The sequence below is a fragment of the Colletes latitarsis genome, chromosome 14 (genome assembly GCF_051014445.1).
Source record: "Colletes latitarsis isolate SP2378_abdomen chromosome 14, iyColLati1, whole genome shotgun sequence".
NCBI classification, from domain to species: Eukaryota; Metazoa; Arthropoda; class Insecta; order Hymenoptera; family Colletidae; genus Colletes; species Colletes latitarsis.
The window spans coordinates 22,953,607-22,969,500 of NC_135147.1; the positions used below are offsets into that span (position 1 = coordinate 22,953,607).

The 15,894-nt window shown below is 46.4% G+C and overlaps 1 protein-coding gene across 2 annotated transcripts in view; it reads right to left on the reverse strand.

The window, feature by feature from the left end:
* Ser (protein serrate) overlaps nt 1–14,953 on the reverse strand; it is a 50,374-nt gene extending 35,421 nt beyond the window's left edge. For both annotated transcript variants that reach the window (XM_076781811.1, XM_076781810.1), the window contains exon 1: nt 13,663–14,953. In XM_076781811.1, the coding sequence (XP_076637926.1) occupies nt 13,663–13,710 (48 nt within the window). In that variant the 5' untranslated portion in view covers nt 13,711–14,953. The remainder of the gene's footprint in view (nt 1–13,662) is intronic.
* Nucleotides 14,954–15,894: the final 941 nt, after the last annotated feature.

The window sequence follows — 15,894 nt, forward strand, 5'->3', positions numbered from 1 at the left end:
GAGCCACACGTTTCTCCTGTCTGTGTGTCGATTCGCAGGAGAACAGCCTTTCCTTTCCGCATAGCCAAGGTGCAGCGAGCCATACCCCGCTTGCTCTTAGTTTTATACACGTCGAAGTTTGCGGGAGTTAATACGAATAACTCATTCGACCGAAAAAACAACCGCTCAACGCATACTGAGGAACGAGCCTACCGTATCCTCTCTGCCATTTCTCGTGGGATCTCCCCGTCTCGTCCCGGAGGATATCGAAAGGAATTCAACGTTCTTTGTTCCATTTCTTCTGACCTTTTTGCTATCTCTTGTCTCTCCTTGTATTCGTTATCCCGTTCGTCTATTGTTCTTTCGCCGAGCCCGGGATTACTGCAACTTCGATCTGCTTCGCCTCTTACGTTCTGGACGAAACGCAGGAGAGTGTACCGCGGATTTTTGTCCAATTCTTTCACGCCGCCGAGTCTCCGAGGGAAAGGATGCTATGGGAAATCTGAAGATGTGTCGAAACTTTTGAAGAATTGAATATCTCGAGATAGCGTTTCCCAAGCTCTCGGGGATCGATTGGGCAAGCAGCGGACTTGTATATCAGACGCTTTCGTAAATAATGTCGCCTCTTGTTTTATTTAGGGAATATTAATTTTCTCCCAAGGGCACGATATTCAAAAATTTTCGCGAGACACGAATCTCTGTATCATGGAATAATGCCATCGTAATTGCGTTTAAAAGCAATCGCCGGTAACGTATATAATTTGCGAAAAAGATAGAGACGATCGTCCAGCGAAACGGGTCATCAGGAGCAATTCGAGGAAACGGAACGCCGATAAAATATTATTTTCTTTCGGTCGAAGTTGCTCGTCGATCCGGGGAGTTAATAAGAAGACGACTCTCGAAAACGCTGCGAATCGTCGAGGATAATCGAAGGTAAATGGCGGTCGGACGCGCACGATCGTCCAGTTGCCCCGAGTTAATTGTTATCGACGATCTCATTAGCGCGCGTAAAACGAGTGCGGCGAACGCATGAACGGAATACGTGTAATTATGTAAATGCTTAATTAGAGCTGGATGCAATTATGTAAAGTCACGGAAGGTGCGTTCGTAATATCTTAATTGAGAACCTGCTAACTGGTCGGTCGCAGCGGGATGGATCAATGAAAGCAGTTTTATCGCCGACCGCGGATGCTAATTAGCGCGTTCTGTTTACTTTCGTTCGAAATAAATAAAAGTGAAATATAAAGCGACGGGACGGCCTCCGCGCACGCACAAATCAACGAGTGACGGAAAAGTGGGCTCGGGGGACTCGATTGAAAAGCCAGGAAACGAGGAAAGTAAGGAAACTGGACGTGGAAAGGAATTTCGCAACGTTGACCTCCTTCGTGGCTTCCGCGTGTTAATCGAATCCTTTAAAAAACAAACGACAAGCTTTTTCTACAGACTGACTGCCATCATCGATACTTGGAAATTATCCTAAAATTTAGATATATCATTTCTGTAACTCAACCACTGCATTTTAATTTTCTGCCTGCTCGAAATAATTAAACAAGGAAGTCTAAGCGAGAGCAACACGGTTCTATTCGGAATCGACATTTTGGATCGGCGTTCACCGATTACCATCGAGATCCTCGTCGTCGCCAGGCTGGTCCCAGACTTAGGGATCAGTCGCTCACGCGACCCGTGTTGGAACCGGAAAACGAGCAAAAGGAGGAAGCCGAGGAACCCCGGTGAACGAGAAACGAAGGGAAGAAGCCCTCCACGGATCGCAGGGGAACAACAACAACAACTGACGCGAATTTGGTTCTCGAAAATCGTCCAGGGGCCTTTCATTTCGTCTTTGAGAGCTCCTAAGTCGTAGGTAGTAATTACCAGTGGCCGCTACCTGCCCCGCTGAAATAGACCTGCCGAACACCATTTAATTTTACACTGTAGGATCCGCCATGGACGCGAATCGTTGCCTTTTGCGAGGCGGTGTACGGGGCCCCGTCGACCATATATCTCTCTCCTTTTCGCGTGGAAGACCTATACTTAATATTTATTTGCTACCCACTCGATTCCGCCGGCCGTGGCTGCCTCTCGTCGATCGACCACAAATTACCAAAATAATTAAAAACTGTTACTTCGCGTGGGAAGTCTGTCTCTCTTTCTCTTTCTTGCGACTCTGCTCGCTGACCAGAACGAAGGATCGCGAACGATAGCGAATTTCTCCAATTTATTTCGCTATCCATCGCCGACACGACGCCGCCCGCGGGATTATTTCTCGGTGGGTGGAGGAGAAACGAGAAGGAATAAATTAATTCGATTCGTCGTTTCTTTTAATCCGCCGATCGCAAAGTGGGACCAATGATTTTTATACGAGAACTGTGCTTCTGTGCAAGCTAGTTTTTTATATTATTAAGTCGTGGAATTATCTAATATTTGTTAAATAGTAAGTCGGACGCCATTTCGCGCGAGTATTCCCGCTAGGCGCGACGACGGCTGGATAAAATTTTTACGAGGCCGATCGGCCATTTTCTCAGGCGATTTAAGGAGTAATCGTTGCGTGGGTGTATCGTGTTCCCCGTGGGAAGAGCCATGGGAACTTGTCGCCGGCACAGAAACGGCAGGCCGTTATCGATGAGCTTTTGTTAGCCCGGTCAAGGGTGGATGAAACACGATCGAAGCTCGGTCCCCGAGGGATCATCCAGTTTCTTCAACCTGATCCGTCTACCTGCCAGCCAGGGAATCGAACGCTCGAAACAAGAAGAACAGGTGCGAGTCAAGACCGTTTTGCTCACACGAGGTGTCTGGATTCGACGTCGGTCCAGCTCTATTAACTAATATACAGGCCGTATCATAACCAGAGAAGCTTGGCAGAGTGGGGACAGAAAGGAGAAAAAATATCCGGAAAAAGAAAAAACAATTCGAATCGATTCGTTGATCCCGCAGGTATCGATTAACAATGCGTTTGGAGATCAGTTTTAGTTAATAATTCCCGTTTTAAAACAATTGATTCTCAAGTTGGAAGTTCTAAGGGAATAAATTTGAATGGGATTCACGTTTCAATGCGAATGTACGATCAGACATAATTGGCGATAGATAATGTGTAATTGGACCTATTTACATTCGCGGTATGGGCTACTGGAAATTGTTTTTGCATCGAGAGTATCACTCTCAAGAGCTTTATTTTATAGATTTTCTTCGTAAAGTGCCAACTACTCACGCAACTACTCGTTAATTGTACTTTATTACTGATACTAATAATCTATTTGTATGTAATGCTCGATAACTGCTCGATATCTCTTAAACTTGTTGTCTATCCTGTTTCGCGAGCCAGTTTGGTTCCCCAGATACTAACGTTTGATATTTCTGCCGCATATGCTGGACTAGAATTAATAATTAATAGGTTTTCGATCAGGAAATGATAATCATTACCATTCATTCGCGGTTCGTTAGACGGATAGAAGCCTGTCAAATGAGAACAAAATTCTAGAGATTAGACGAACATCTGAACTAGAAACTGTTGATCTCGAAGGTCAGAAGAAAATGATAGCAATACTATACTGGTTTTGCTACTTTTTCCAAGGTGTATGACCCGCTGTAGGGCATAAAAACGAAACCTTAAAATAATTATATAATCCGGAACACGAATTAAATTTTTCTCATTAATTCCGTGTCCCCGTAATAATTATCGTGATCGAGATCGTCGAACGTAAATTACCGTTTTCCATTCGACGAAAGAAGGTCTCCGCCAACGAGCAGGAAAAACAGGTTGTTACCGAGACGTCGTCTTCAGGATACGCGTATACCGGGCGCATCAGATGTGAGATCCGCTTCAACAATGTATATAAATATTAATCAATACATTCTAGAACAGTATAATAAATTATGGTTCTTCTGTTTCGCACGACGCCACCAAGGAGGTCTTCTGAATATAGATTGCTCTCGAAACTCCAACTTATAATTACCCTAAATAACTTTGTAACGAACCGAAGTTTACAAATTCAAGATTACGGATCGGCAGCGGTAAATTTTAATAACGCAAGACAAACTCGAGATTAAAAACATCGTGTTTCCAACGAAGTCTCAATAACAACCTGTTCCGTTTGTTCGTCAACGACCAGCTTCTCTGCTCTTACGGGGAAAACGGTAATTTATGTGTTGTCCGTGGTCCCTTTGGTCATCATCGTTATTACAGGTCCAACAGCCAGAATTAATTACGTACGACGAAGAGGGACGGGACTTGTCGCGCCGGTCGATCGATGTTTCATGGTCGGGTGTAAATTCTGCGACAATTTTCTCCCGTAAGTCGTCCATTATTTTCGGTTCGTCGATGGATGGGCCCAGCCCAGTAACACGAAAAACAATCAATCAAGTCGGGGACCTTTTGGCTAAACGATTTTTTGGAGGGTGATTCTTTTGGTGAGAAGTCATGAAACTTTAAACAGATTCAAACCGTTTTCTGATTGATAAAAAAGAGAAAAAAAAACACCGACCACCATTTGTTATATATGTATATTCGTTGGTCGATTACACATTGTGTAAGCACGCGTGACAGTGGCGGAACGATTACGCAGGTAAATCAAGTGGCGCGACAATAAATTAAAAAGGAAAAACGGAGACGTTGATGGCGTGCAAAGGTGCACGGTTTAATCATACCCGACGACGGCGCGGTCAAGTTCACTGAACACGAAAACGAGCAACGTGTACTGGATGTCGACGGAGAATCGATACCCAAGGGGACCACGAGAAACCTGGTCCAGATGGTCGATCCGTTCCCAGGACAATGTTCCAAAATGACCACATTTTGGTTCTCGAATTATTTATGCTTGTACGATTCGAATAACAGAGACATGACACGGATGCCTCAATCACACTACATTTAAACATTTTGAAGGCGAAAGGAAATCATTTTTAGGTTTAAATTAAATCAACCTCAAAATTCTTTTTTAATAAAACTACCTTTTGTTAATAAAACTGTTCGTGAAAATTCAATCCAACTGTTAATAGGTTGTTCAGTCGCTGTACGACTACGAAACGGTTGAATTTTAGCGCGGAAACAAAGCAGCACAGAAAATGGAGGAGTCAGCGAACCCGCGGCAGATTCCAAAGTGGTCTTTGTCCTTAAATCGTTCGTTTTCACGCAACGCGGCGTGTCGATACTTTTTATTCTCCACCTGGCAACGACGTTCGAGCGGGGAAATAAAAGTGCTCGAGAAGTTTGCTCCTAGCCCGAGCCGCATAGGTTTTCACACGGTGATAAACGAAGGTATTTCAACCGACTTTATAGTTATTTACAATTTTCTCCAAGTTTCGTTTATATTATAATTTTTTTCGCGGCCACTATCAACGGTAAAAGTTAAATAAGAACGTTTATTGATATACCTGGTTGGAGCCAGCCGGCGCGGGTAATATCTTACTTAAGTAGAAACAGTAAGTAATGGACAGACGCGTTCTGCTCGCGCAAAAGCTACGGAGAAACGTTATTCCACGCTTTCGATTCAGTTTCACGCGGAGAAATTTTTGCAATCGTTCTTTTTTTTAAATATATTCTTTCGAAATTCAGAAATCGAGAAATGGATAAACACTCAAATTTTAATCGATCGAAAACAATTATTTTCTGTATTTTACTATCGAACAAAATGAAATCAGTACGCTCCATCGATAGAAATTAAATGGCACTGTACAACTGCACGGGTGTGCAGGTAAAAATTTCACCAAACGATTTCCCACGCGATTTGCAATCACACAGCCTAGTTGTCTTTCACAATGACGAGACGCGACGGTTTGTCGAATGAGAACGAGAGGTTCACGACAAAAGGGCCGCGCGAAAAATCGAACGCGGAATACGATAATGACCATCTTCGTGTCCCGAAATTCGGTCCGCGCCCCGTACGGCGAGCAATTATCGGATATCGACGCCCCTGTTTATCGTACGTTACGCGAAAGCCGGTTCCGTGGTCTGCAGCCTTTTTCCCCGAACTCGTAAAAACTTCTGGCCACGTTTCGTTCCCCTTCTTTCGGCCACCGTGGAGGCTGGTGAACCGTCAGGTGAAAAAAGGACTCGGAGGCACGCACCTGTGCGCTCCACGGTCCACGGGGTAGAACGCGGGACCGCAACACACAAGATCGCGCCGCAACGGCACACAACACACCACCACCAGACGGCATTATCTGTCTATCTGCGGAGCATCCGCCGAAGCGAGCCTCGGGGCTGATTTTTATAGGAGGTTCGCGTGACCGCTAGCTAAACGCTTCGCTTTAACCCGCCCAACTCTGCCTCGGCAGCATCTTGGTTGCCTCCATTCCTCCCTGTTTTCACCTCCTTCCCGGTATTCGTCTCTCTCTCTTTCTCGATCTCTTCACACTCGACGTCGACGTGTAACCGCTTCTTCGCGAATCGTCTCTCTCTGTTCAACTTTCGCGTATAAATTCGAATCCACGTCCCTCTTCCTCCAACGGTCGAGTTCCGATCTCGAATCGAGTAATTTATTGAACCGTCGTCCGTTTTTTCATATATCCGAACTAGCCGGCGCATTTGCATTTCCCTTATCCGGGTTGGGCATCGCTGGGCCCCAGAGCTTTCCTCAACCGGTACTTCCGTACCCGTGTTACGCCTCGTTCGTCCTTGTATTTCCACCTGTTCTGTCCCCGTGCCTTCCTCCCTCTCCCCCGGGGTTTATCATTTCCGTCACGCTATCCAACGCTGTCCCTTTTCGTCCGATTCGTGTCACGCCATCGCGCGACGTATGGCGCGTATACGTGTGCAACTCGACGCGTTTAATAAGATCCAGGAGGCAGTGGATCCGAGAGCGTGCAGGACCGAGTGCCACGGGACGAGATCGCGCGATCTATCGAACGGCCCTGTACTCTAGCTAACAACTGTCATCTGATTATGTTGGAAACGTGTAAGACTATGGACGGATGATCGGGACACTCGTTTAATCGAATCCAACCATTTAATTACGAGGTAATTGGTCTTTTCAAGAAATTACTTCGATCGACGTTCTGGTAGCACTTATAACTCAAGCTTAATAAGATCCCTGAGATGTGATCGTTCAAGAGCAAGTGGAAGGTCGTTGAGAACACGGCCATCTTGGTTTTCCCTGTCTCGCGCAGTAAAGCGTGTACTATGTATGTTTCCATCTCTAAGTCTAGTTGCAAGCATCGTTTAATCCCGTGTAAAACAAGTAACGCTATCGAAAAGCGAGCAAGGACCAACGCTGACCCAAGCCCAGGAGGTTTGCAAGGAGCTTTCGATCCCGAAGAGCGTAAATCAAGAAGATTAATAAGATCCCCGCGGTAGCGAGCGTGCAGCAATGGATGGCTAGCGATCGCGCGATTACGCTATCGCCTAGACCTATACAGAGCCCTAACCAGGGAGCGTCATCTGATAATGTTTGAAATAGGTAATACCACGAAAGAATGACAAGGACCAACGTCGAACGTAGTCCAAGGGATCTTATTTAGCCCGTTGAGCTATACGCGTGTAACTCTCGCGTCCCGTGCAGCTCCGACGCCGGGACTAACAGCCTGCCGACCGTCCGTTGCTGATAATTGGCCGCGGTGATAGGAACGAAAGAAGAGGAACAAGAAGCAGCGTGCCTACGAGCTCGTACGAGCGGCAGACAGAGATCGGTTCCCAGGGTAAAAGCGGAAGCGGCGCGCTAATGCGCTAAACGGGTCGTCATCGAACGCCGCGGGGCATACGAGCGTCTTTTTCTCAACCCTTTCCCTCGGGACGGACGCGATCATCATCTCTCTACGTCCTGCTACCGCAAACTTTATTGCAGTTTCTTTTTTTTACCCCCGGAAAGATTCTCGAACGAGCCAGTTTACATCCACGCTTTCGACTTTTTCCATTTCTCAACCACCCCCGGAAACGATACATTCAAATGTCGCGCGCTGGAGTCAGATATATACTTGGCCTTAGTTTTTAACCTCTTATTCCTAAAACAACAGATTTTAGGCAACTTTAATTACAAATACCTATACTATCAGATTAGGATATTCAGCATCGAGTGAAAGAAAGATGAAATCTCGCGTGTGGAATTAAAAGTACGTTGGTATACACGCGAGGTGAAGCCACGCACTGCCAAACCTAACCTTGATTTCGCTGCGGAGCGACCAAAGTGCAAAAAAATGGCCGCGAGTTGCGTCTCGAAATCCATTTGAATCGAAGGTGGATCGTCCACGAGAGCGACCGGTCCCTAGTTGCTTAGGCGTGTGTTTTTCGTCTCGGAAGCCGCGGTCGATCCATCTCGAGAGCACGTTCGAGGCGGGTAATTAAGACGCGCCGATGGGGGACGATGAATTATAATCGGGGACGGCCCAATAAAAGTCGCCCGGTGAATCCTCGACAGTTCGCCTTGCGGCTCGCATGTGCATTCCCGTCCAAGGAGAGATCGATCTCCCTGCATGGGCCTCCATAACGGGGGTTTACGATAATTGCTGGAAGCATCATGCAATTTCAAGCTTAATGGACTGGCCGGTCGGTCGGCTCGCATAGAAATTCCATCGTCGTGGGGATCCGCTGCGGAAAATCGCGACGCGGAGGCCACCGATCGAAGAATATTCTCTGCACCGGGGGTTGGCCGAACCTATTCTCGTCAAATATTTTGAAACACTTATTAAATCTCGAGGATACTCAGGACGGACAGGAGTCAACATAGTTGAAGTTCAAAAAAATCTTCCAATTGATGAAGTAATATCGGTGATTCCCAATTGTGTTGTTCGAAGACGATTTAAACGCCAGCCACTGTGCCGTTCAGAGACCCCGAAAACACTCGTCGAAGGCCTTCGATTCGAGCAACCCCCGGTGCTAGAATAATTGGAGCTCTGGCTGCTCGTCTCATACAAATGACTTTCGAAGAAGAGAAACGCGGGAAGAGGGCCGTCGTTCCCTCCGATGATTTCGACCTAGTGCAATTAACCGCCGCCGCTGCTCCTCTTTCAATTACAGTCCGCGCGGAATTACCGTTATAATGCGAGTGGTGGTTGCCGACGAAAAAACTTCGCCGAAAGTATTCCGAGAAACCGATACTCCGTCGGCGGAGATTTTCAACAGCAACTTCTGTCACTTTGCCGAGGCGTTCGTGTTCCACGGCCGCTCTTAAACATAATCCGCGATGGCCGTTCATCCTCAACTTTTTCGCTCCTGCCGTCGAAAACAAGGGGATCGGAAAAAACGAGAGTCTTTACGCGCACCTCACCCGTATTGCGGGCTACGTTGATGGGTTCGCAGGACGGGTGCAGGTTTTTGGAGTCGTTGATTACAAACTAACAATAAGAGTCGAGAATACCGAATTCAATATGGCGAACGGAATATTGAAAGTCGACGAGAACGATGGGTTGAGTTTTTTTGTAAATTGTAAGAAGGTCAACTTTGGATTTTGAAACAGAAGTACATATTGCTTATGTGCATTAATCGATGCACGTAGTTAGTTGTATGCGACGAAAAGTTATTAGTTTAGGAGATATTTCAATCTTAATCGTATGATTTTAGATCCTATTTGCAGAATGTGCAATTTTGCAATTCGATGTAACTTCGTTGACATGTTCCGTAACTCGACGCATACCTTCTGTTCAGAAGGCTATTTCGCCTCATTAACCTACTTACAGTATGAATATTCACGTTCGTACGATTCCCATTTGCTTCTTTCGTGAGACGCTTGTCAGTTATAATTGATAACTACTACTCGCAGCACTCGCAAAGGTTACATTACGGTTAATTAAATTATTATTATTAATTTTTATTGGCGACGTACTCCAATCAACAGTTTTGCAACGAATCAAACTAGCATCGAGTATAACCTACTTCTTTTTAGTACATAGTAGTTACTTTAACCTCTTTGAAGAGGTTAAACGATCAGTCTTTAAACTACCATAAATATCGTACCGTGGGAAAAAATTGCGAATAAATATTCATAATCAAATTTCTCAATGATACAACACAGATCAATTTCAAATGGGATAATTTATTCTTCGAGAAGTTAATAGGGTGCAAGATGGTTGAGATCTATTAGTTGAAGGTTGGTTAGTTTAAAAAAGTAAATGAGAACAGCTTCCAAACTAATTTTACTATCTGTCTGTCAAGGACATTCTTTTCTTCCTCGTGCTTTTATTTCTATTATTCGAAGATAAAGTGAACCTTTTCCCTCTTTCTAAACCCTCTTCTACCCTTTTCCAACCCCTATCACCACGGTAGCGGAAACATCCATCAAACTACGCCTTAAGGCAGAGGTTCCTAACCATGGAATCCACGGACGAACTTTTATAACAAACTATTAAATATTTGTTTTCGTTAAAATAATAATTTCACCCGAAATAACGGTAGTCGCGACGCCCCCAATATGTTTAAAATATAATATCCTTCAAACATGCAACCCCCATTTCTCATTAAAGAACATTTTCGTTCTTGTACTCGGCATCATCCTTTCGCTCGTCTTCAAGTTACATTTTAAATTTACGATCGAGACGGGTCAGGTTGTAAAACAGCATTGCTCGCCGAACCACTCCCTTTCACGCTGCTCGACGCGTTGCTTTTATTTTTATCCGGCGAATTAAGTCGTTAAATAAATAAAACAAAATTAAAGTAACCATGTGGTCCGAAGTATCGAGCGTTACAAGCTGCTATCTAAATTTCTTCGTTGTTCCCAACTTCTAATACAGTCTAAAATTTTGTCCATTACTTTGGACCCATTTCTACCCCCTTTGTTTAAAATTCCCCGGATTTGAGCACTGGCGCCGACGAATTAACGCGATCACGTTCTCGATCTTCGATCTGAACGTCCCGTCCATCTCTCCGAGAAAATTTCCATCTTTCCCCCTCCGGTCCCTGAGGCCCCGTTGGGCCCCGTTGCGGCGTCGGCGGCGTGTCCCGCGCGCGCACACTTCCTGAATACACAACGCGCGCAGGAGAGCGTGTAATAACCCCAGGAAGATACAAATAAGACCGTCCCATTACACTGACGCAACGTGTTATACATTTTTCGACGGGGCATCGCCGGGCGACTCGCCGCGGACAATAGAAGTACACGCGGGGCCCGCACAATACCACAGAGATACTGCCGGGAGAGGCCAGATGATAAGTGTGGGTGACGAAGCAACATCGGCGGAAAAAAGCCCGTAGTTACACCGTAAGTATGTATCTCCTTGATGAGAACAAGGAGAAGGATGCAGCGGGCCGCCCTCCTATCCTTGTGCAAGCAACGAAAGACGAAGGTGGAACGGGAGAGAAGAGGAAATACGCTGAAACGTCGTGGGACACCGCCGGCGCGTTCGCAGATCACTCTACAGGGCCCCTCAAAAGTCAAGGTGCCATTTTCCATCGACCTCCAACGCGTTACAACCGTTAGAAGCGAAAATGGTACTTTTCTTTTCCTGCAAACGATTCGACGACTGCTTCAAACACGGTACAATTACATTTTTGTTTCTTTGAAAATTGATTTTCACAGAGGAATTGGGGAGCTATATTATTTAGAAATGTAATTTTTGCGAAACTTCGTGGACCCACCGTGCGGATACTCCACAGAGCGGAAGAGACTATCACGCAGACAATGGGTTTGGTAACTCTGCGACATTGATCGCGATAAAGTCGTGGAACGTGCAGACTTTGCATCGTTCCTACTATCCCTCGTTACGAGTGAAATAAGAAAGAGAAACAAGAGCCGTTTGAATTTGACATATTTTAAGAATCCAAATATGGAAGACTTGTAAAATGCTCGATGAAATTCAATAAAATTTCAGAAAAAGATAATCCTGATTAGGTGGCGGCCGTAATCGATACAGTTTGCGTCGGTCGAAGTCAACGGAGACAAACACGCGTCTCGTCGACCGTTCTCAAGCGTTCATCGAATTAGCGTCTAAGATAAGTTAATAAACCTCATCGAATGATTCATCGCTGCTCGTCGCTACTTATCTAATCGTTCCACTTTGCGACAGTTTGCTCTTCCTTCACCCTGATGCATGTAATTAATATGTAATCGTTTTTTGTGCCCTGGAACCGATACTCGTCCGACGGCGACGTTTACGGTCCGTAATTGCGGCTTATCGCGACCGGCAAACGTTATCATTAAGCATCGGCGAGTAATTGCCCTGCCCGTCTACCGTGCGAGCGCTCGACCGATGTCTAACTGGACTTTTGCCCGAGCAGTTTGCTCGATCAAGAATCAGCAATGTTGGCGCGATGTTGTACACCTTGTCCTGAGCGTTTCCAGGGCGCGAGAACAGCGCTTCTTCCGTCCGGATCGATATTTATCGATCAATCCAATCGTTTTCTACGTTTCAGTGTTTCCTAACTCAAAGATCGCGACCTAAAAATTGATCGTTAACGCGTCGATTGTCAAGCACGAATCGAATATGGTTCGCCAAGGATCGTGGCGCTAGCCTCCGAGCTGTAACAATTTGTCTCGACAGCGTTACGTTTCTACCGATTATCTATTTATCTATTCTCGGTTCATAATATTATTTCAATTTTTAACGATTGTGAATGTCCAAAAAGTATTTTGATTTTACTGGAACGGAAGCATTTTTCATCGTTGACAGCAATCGTTGCGCTTTCCCACATTTATAATGCACTTGATCAGGGTCGAATCCCACCGGTATCTAAGGTTTTTTCTTTATTTTACATAACTATCAACAGAATATCCTTGCCGGCGTAATAAACAAAATGCAACCGATAATTATCACTCTTAAACAAGCTATTTTAATGCCTTCGGAATATAGGCATCGTACAACCTATAAACGTTCAAATTATAATGCGTTACAAGGATAAAATTAAAATTAATTACGAGTATTAAGCCATCGCAATCGCATAATCGCATCGCTGTAACTATGGATTTGAAATGAATTTTATGAGCCATGATTATAAATTTCCAGTTAATTATGCATCCTATGAATACAAATTTGTAATTCGCTATATAATTACGATTATTCTGAAGTAGTTAAAAGAATAATCAGTCCAAGAGCAGTTCGGATTTTTGGACTCAAAAGGGTGTGAATCAGCAATGACAGACATTTTCGTACTTAACTATATGCTATGGGACAATGTTTCCCAAAGGTTACCGAGCAGAACGTAATAACGAAGAAAGACAATATACAAAGAGAACAAGGTGAAACGAATGATAGATGGTAGCTTAACAAGCACGGTTGGAGCTTCGCAATCATGGATACTAGGACTCCAGAAGTCCCGTCGAGCCTCAGACATCTTTTCCCCGGCAAACCGTTCAAATTTACACGAGAAACAAGATTTTCTAATTACCCACTGGTGCGTTAAGTATGTTTAACACGGGTAATCTTTCAACTTAGATAGATGGTTCGTTAACAAATGGCCTGGAAAAAGGATTTCTCAAAGGCTTCGAGTCGCAACAGCGAGCATCTACATAAGTAAACACACCTGCTCCCCTCGAACATAGTCTGCGATCGAACGAGACACCCTGTACAAAGAAGTAGCGTAGAGTGAGACGAACGTTGGATGATAAGTCAGCAGTCACGGTTGGTAATCGTGAATCCTGGGATCCCCCAGTCCTTTTCCTTCGCGGTTCGTAACAAACGTGTAGAAAAAACAAGATTTCCTAATAGTTTGGGTCCCGTTATACCCGTCGGATTCCTACAATCCGATAGAGTGCACACCCGTATAATTCCGTAACACGGAAGAGGATTCGTGGTCGCGGTTAGGGTAGATAAATCGTACACACGTACCTGTATGAGGTGGGCAAGGAACAGGACGTAGGCGGTGGCCGCCCTCATGTCTTTCCTCGAGGAATCCCTCGACTACCGCATCACCATTCCCCGTGGGTCACCCAGCGCTCTTCCCTTCCTCCACTCCAAATTATCAATCGACCGTGTGTCGTCGTCGATGTTCCAGGATCCCTCCTGTTCCGTATATTCCTTGGATCGCAGCAACACTCTTCACCCACCGTACACGATCGACCGGCCAGATCCGTTGGTCGATCGGGCACACTTCACTTCTACTTCCGGTCCGCGCACACACCGTATACGATCCACAACCGGCGTTACCGGGTCTCACGGTTCTCCACTTTGTACAACTTCGACGGTTGGCGAACGAGCGACGCACTTAGCTCGATTCCAGCGAATCTCCAGGCTGGCACTGTACACTGTTTAACACTGTGGGGGTTCCTGGCGCGCACTCCGACCCGGAATCGTCTACGACCGAGCCTCCGACGGAGACCCCGAGCGAGTCGCTTGGACGAGGACGCGTTCGAGGATGTTTACGCGACAGGTACCTTTCCCTCGTGCGATATCCTCCTCGTTCACCACCTTTCTCTTCGATGTCTCGTCTCAAGGCGATCGATCGTCGTTCGTGCAGCGTGGATCGAACATGAGTGGTTCTCCAGTCGATTAACACGTGGTCGAGAGAAACGCGTTCACTTCGCGACACCTGTTCTCTCTCGCGCGGACAGTTCACGGGAGCACGTGTTCCCGACGCGGCGATAATCACCGCGAAGCCTGCGACCTTTTAAACAACTCTGGACAGTTCACTGGACGCTGGTAGCCGGGCTCCACGTCCGGAATATTAAGATCCGCCGGTGGGCAGGCCCTTCGCACGTGCACGAGGGACACCTCGGAACGCGGATTCTCTCCACGGGCGTTCAGTTCCTCGTACGGTAATCCATCTGTCACTGATCCGTCCCGAGTGTTTCACCTCAAAATACCACCCTCCGTCGGGGGTGGGGATCGACGATCCACCCCTGGTACGCGCGTAACGAAACGATCGCGGACAAACACGCCGTCGTCGAACTGTCGCGGTGTTCTCGTTCCAGCGATCGAGCGTGTGTCTCCTCGAGGAACAGGTGTGTGGACCGAGCCACACGTACGCGCACCTATCCGTCGACGGGTTCCTGTGTGCGTGTACGATCGCGTAAACACCGTGGGTGTACACCGGTATACGTGTCAACGGGCGCGTGTGTATGTGTGTGTGTGTCGTGCACGCTGGAGCACGGAAACGCAGCACCTCCGCGGGGTACACGAGTCGGTCGCTCCGGGGATACTGAGTCGGAGCCGCAGGCCGGCCTGCGGGCCTCCCCCTCCCCTTCGTCGAACTCTCGATCGCCGTCGCCCCCTACCATCACGCTTCTTCGCTCTCGCGCCTCTGTTCTCCCTTTCTCTTTCTCTCTCCGACCAGCCCCTACTCCCGAAAGATCTCCCTCTTCCCTCGCCGCGTTACCGGGAGCATCGACGACTCCCACCACCGCGGGGAACGCTCTTCGCCCCGACCCCATGGATCCGCCGCCGCTCTCTTGCATCGGTTGCCTCTTTATACACGTTGCTTGGCCTCTCTTGTGTGTCCAGCGTACCTCTTGCTCGCGATCGCCGCGATGTGTTGGCGCGTGCATGCACGGCCTCTGCGAGAGTGTGGCGTGATGCTAGGATTGTGTAAGGGAAATTGCTGGCGGATGGTGATGTTATATATCGGTTTATTTTATATATATATATCCTTTTGTAACGTAATCGTGATCGTACACTCGCTCAAATAGTATTTCGTTAACTTGTCGCGCAAACTTCTCAACACGATTACGTTTTCTCGTAATGTGTCGTCCTCTTGCACTAAATATTGTGGAACAGGTTTTTAAAATATACATAAAGGGGGTGCTCCAATTTTGGAAACCTGCTCTGTCGTATGTAGAGCTACAGGACTTTATTAGCAGGTTTACTCGATTGGAGCAACCTCTTTGGCGACTAATTATATCTGTACTTTGAGAATCTGCTGTTTGATAGTCGGAACTACAAGATGGCACGATCTTAAAGTAATATTTATGCACTATGCATTCGAAAATTAAAATTGAATGTGATATTTATTTCCAGTAGGATCGCACGCCTTGGCAGCGACGATCGAGGACCTGCGAGTGTAAGTAAACACGTTTACGATCCCACAAGTATCTCTGGAAGACCTGGTCGCTTTCAAGCAATTTG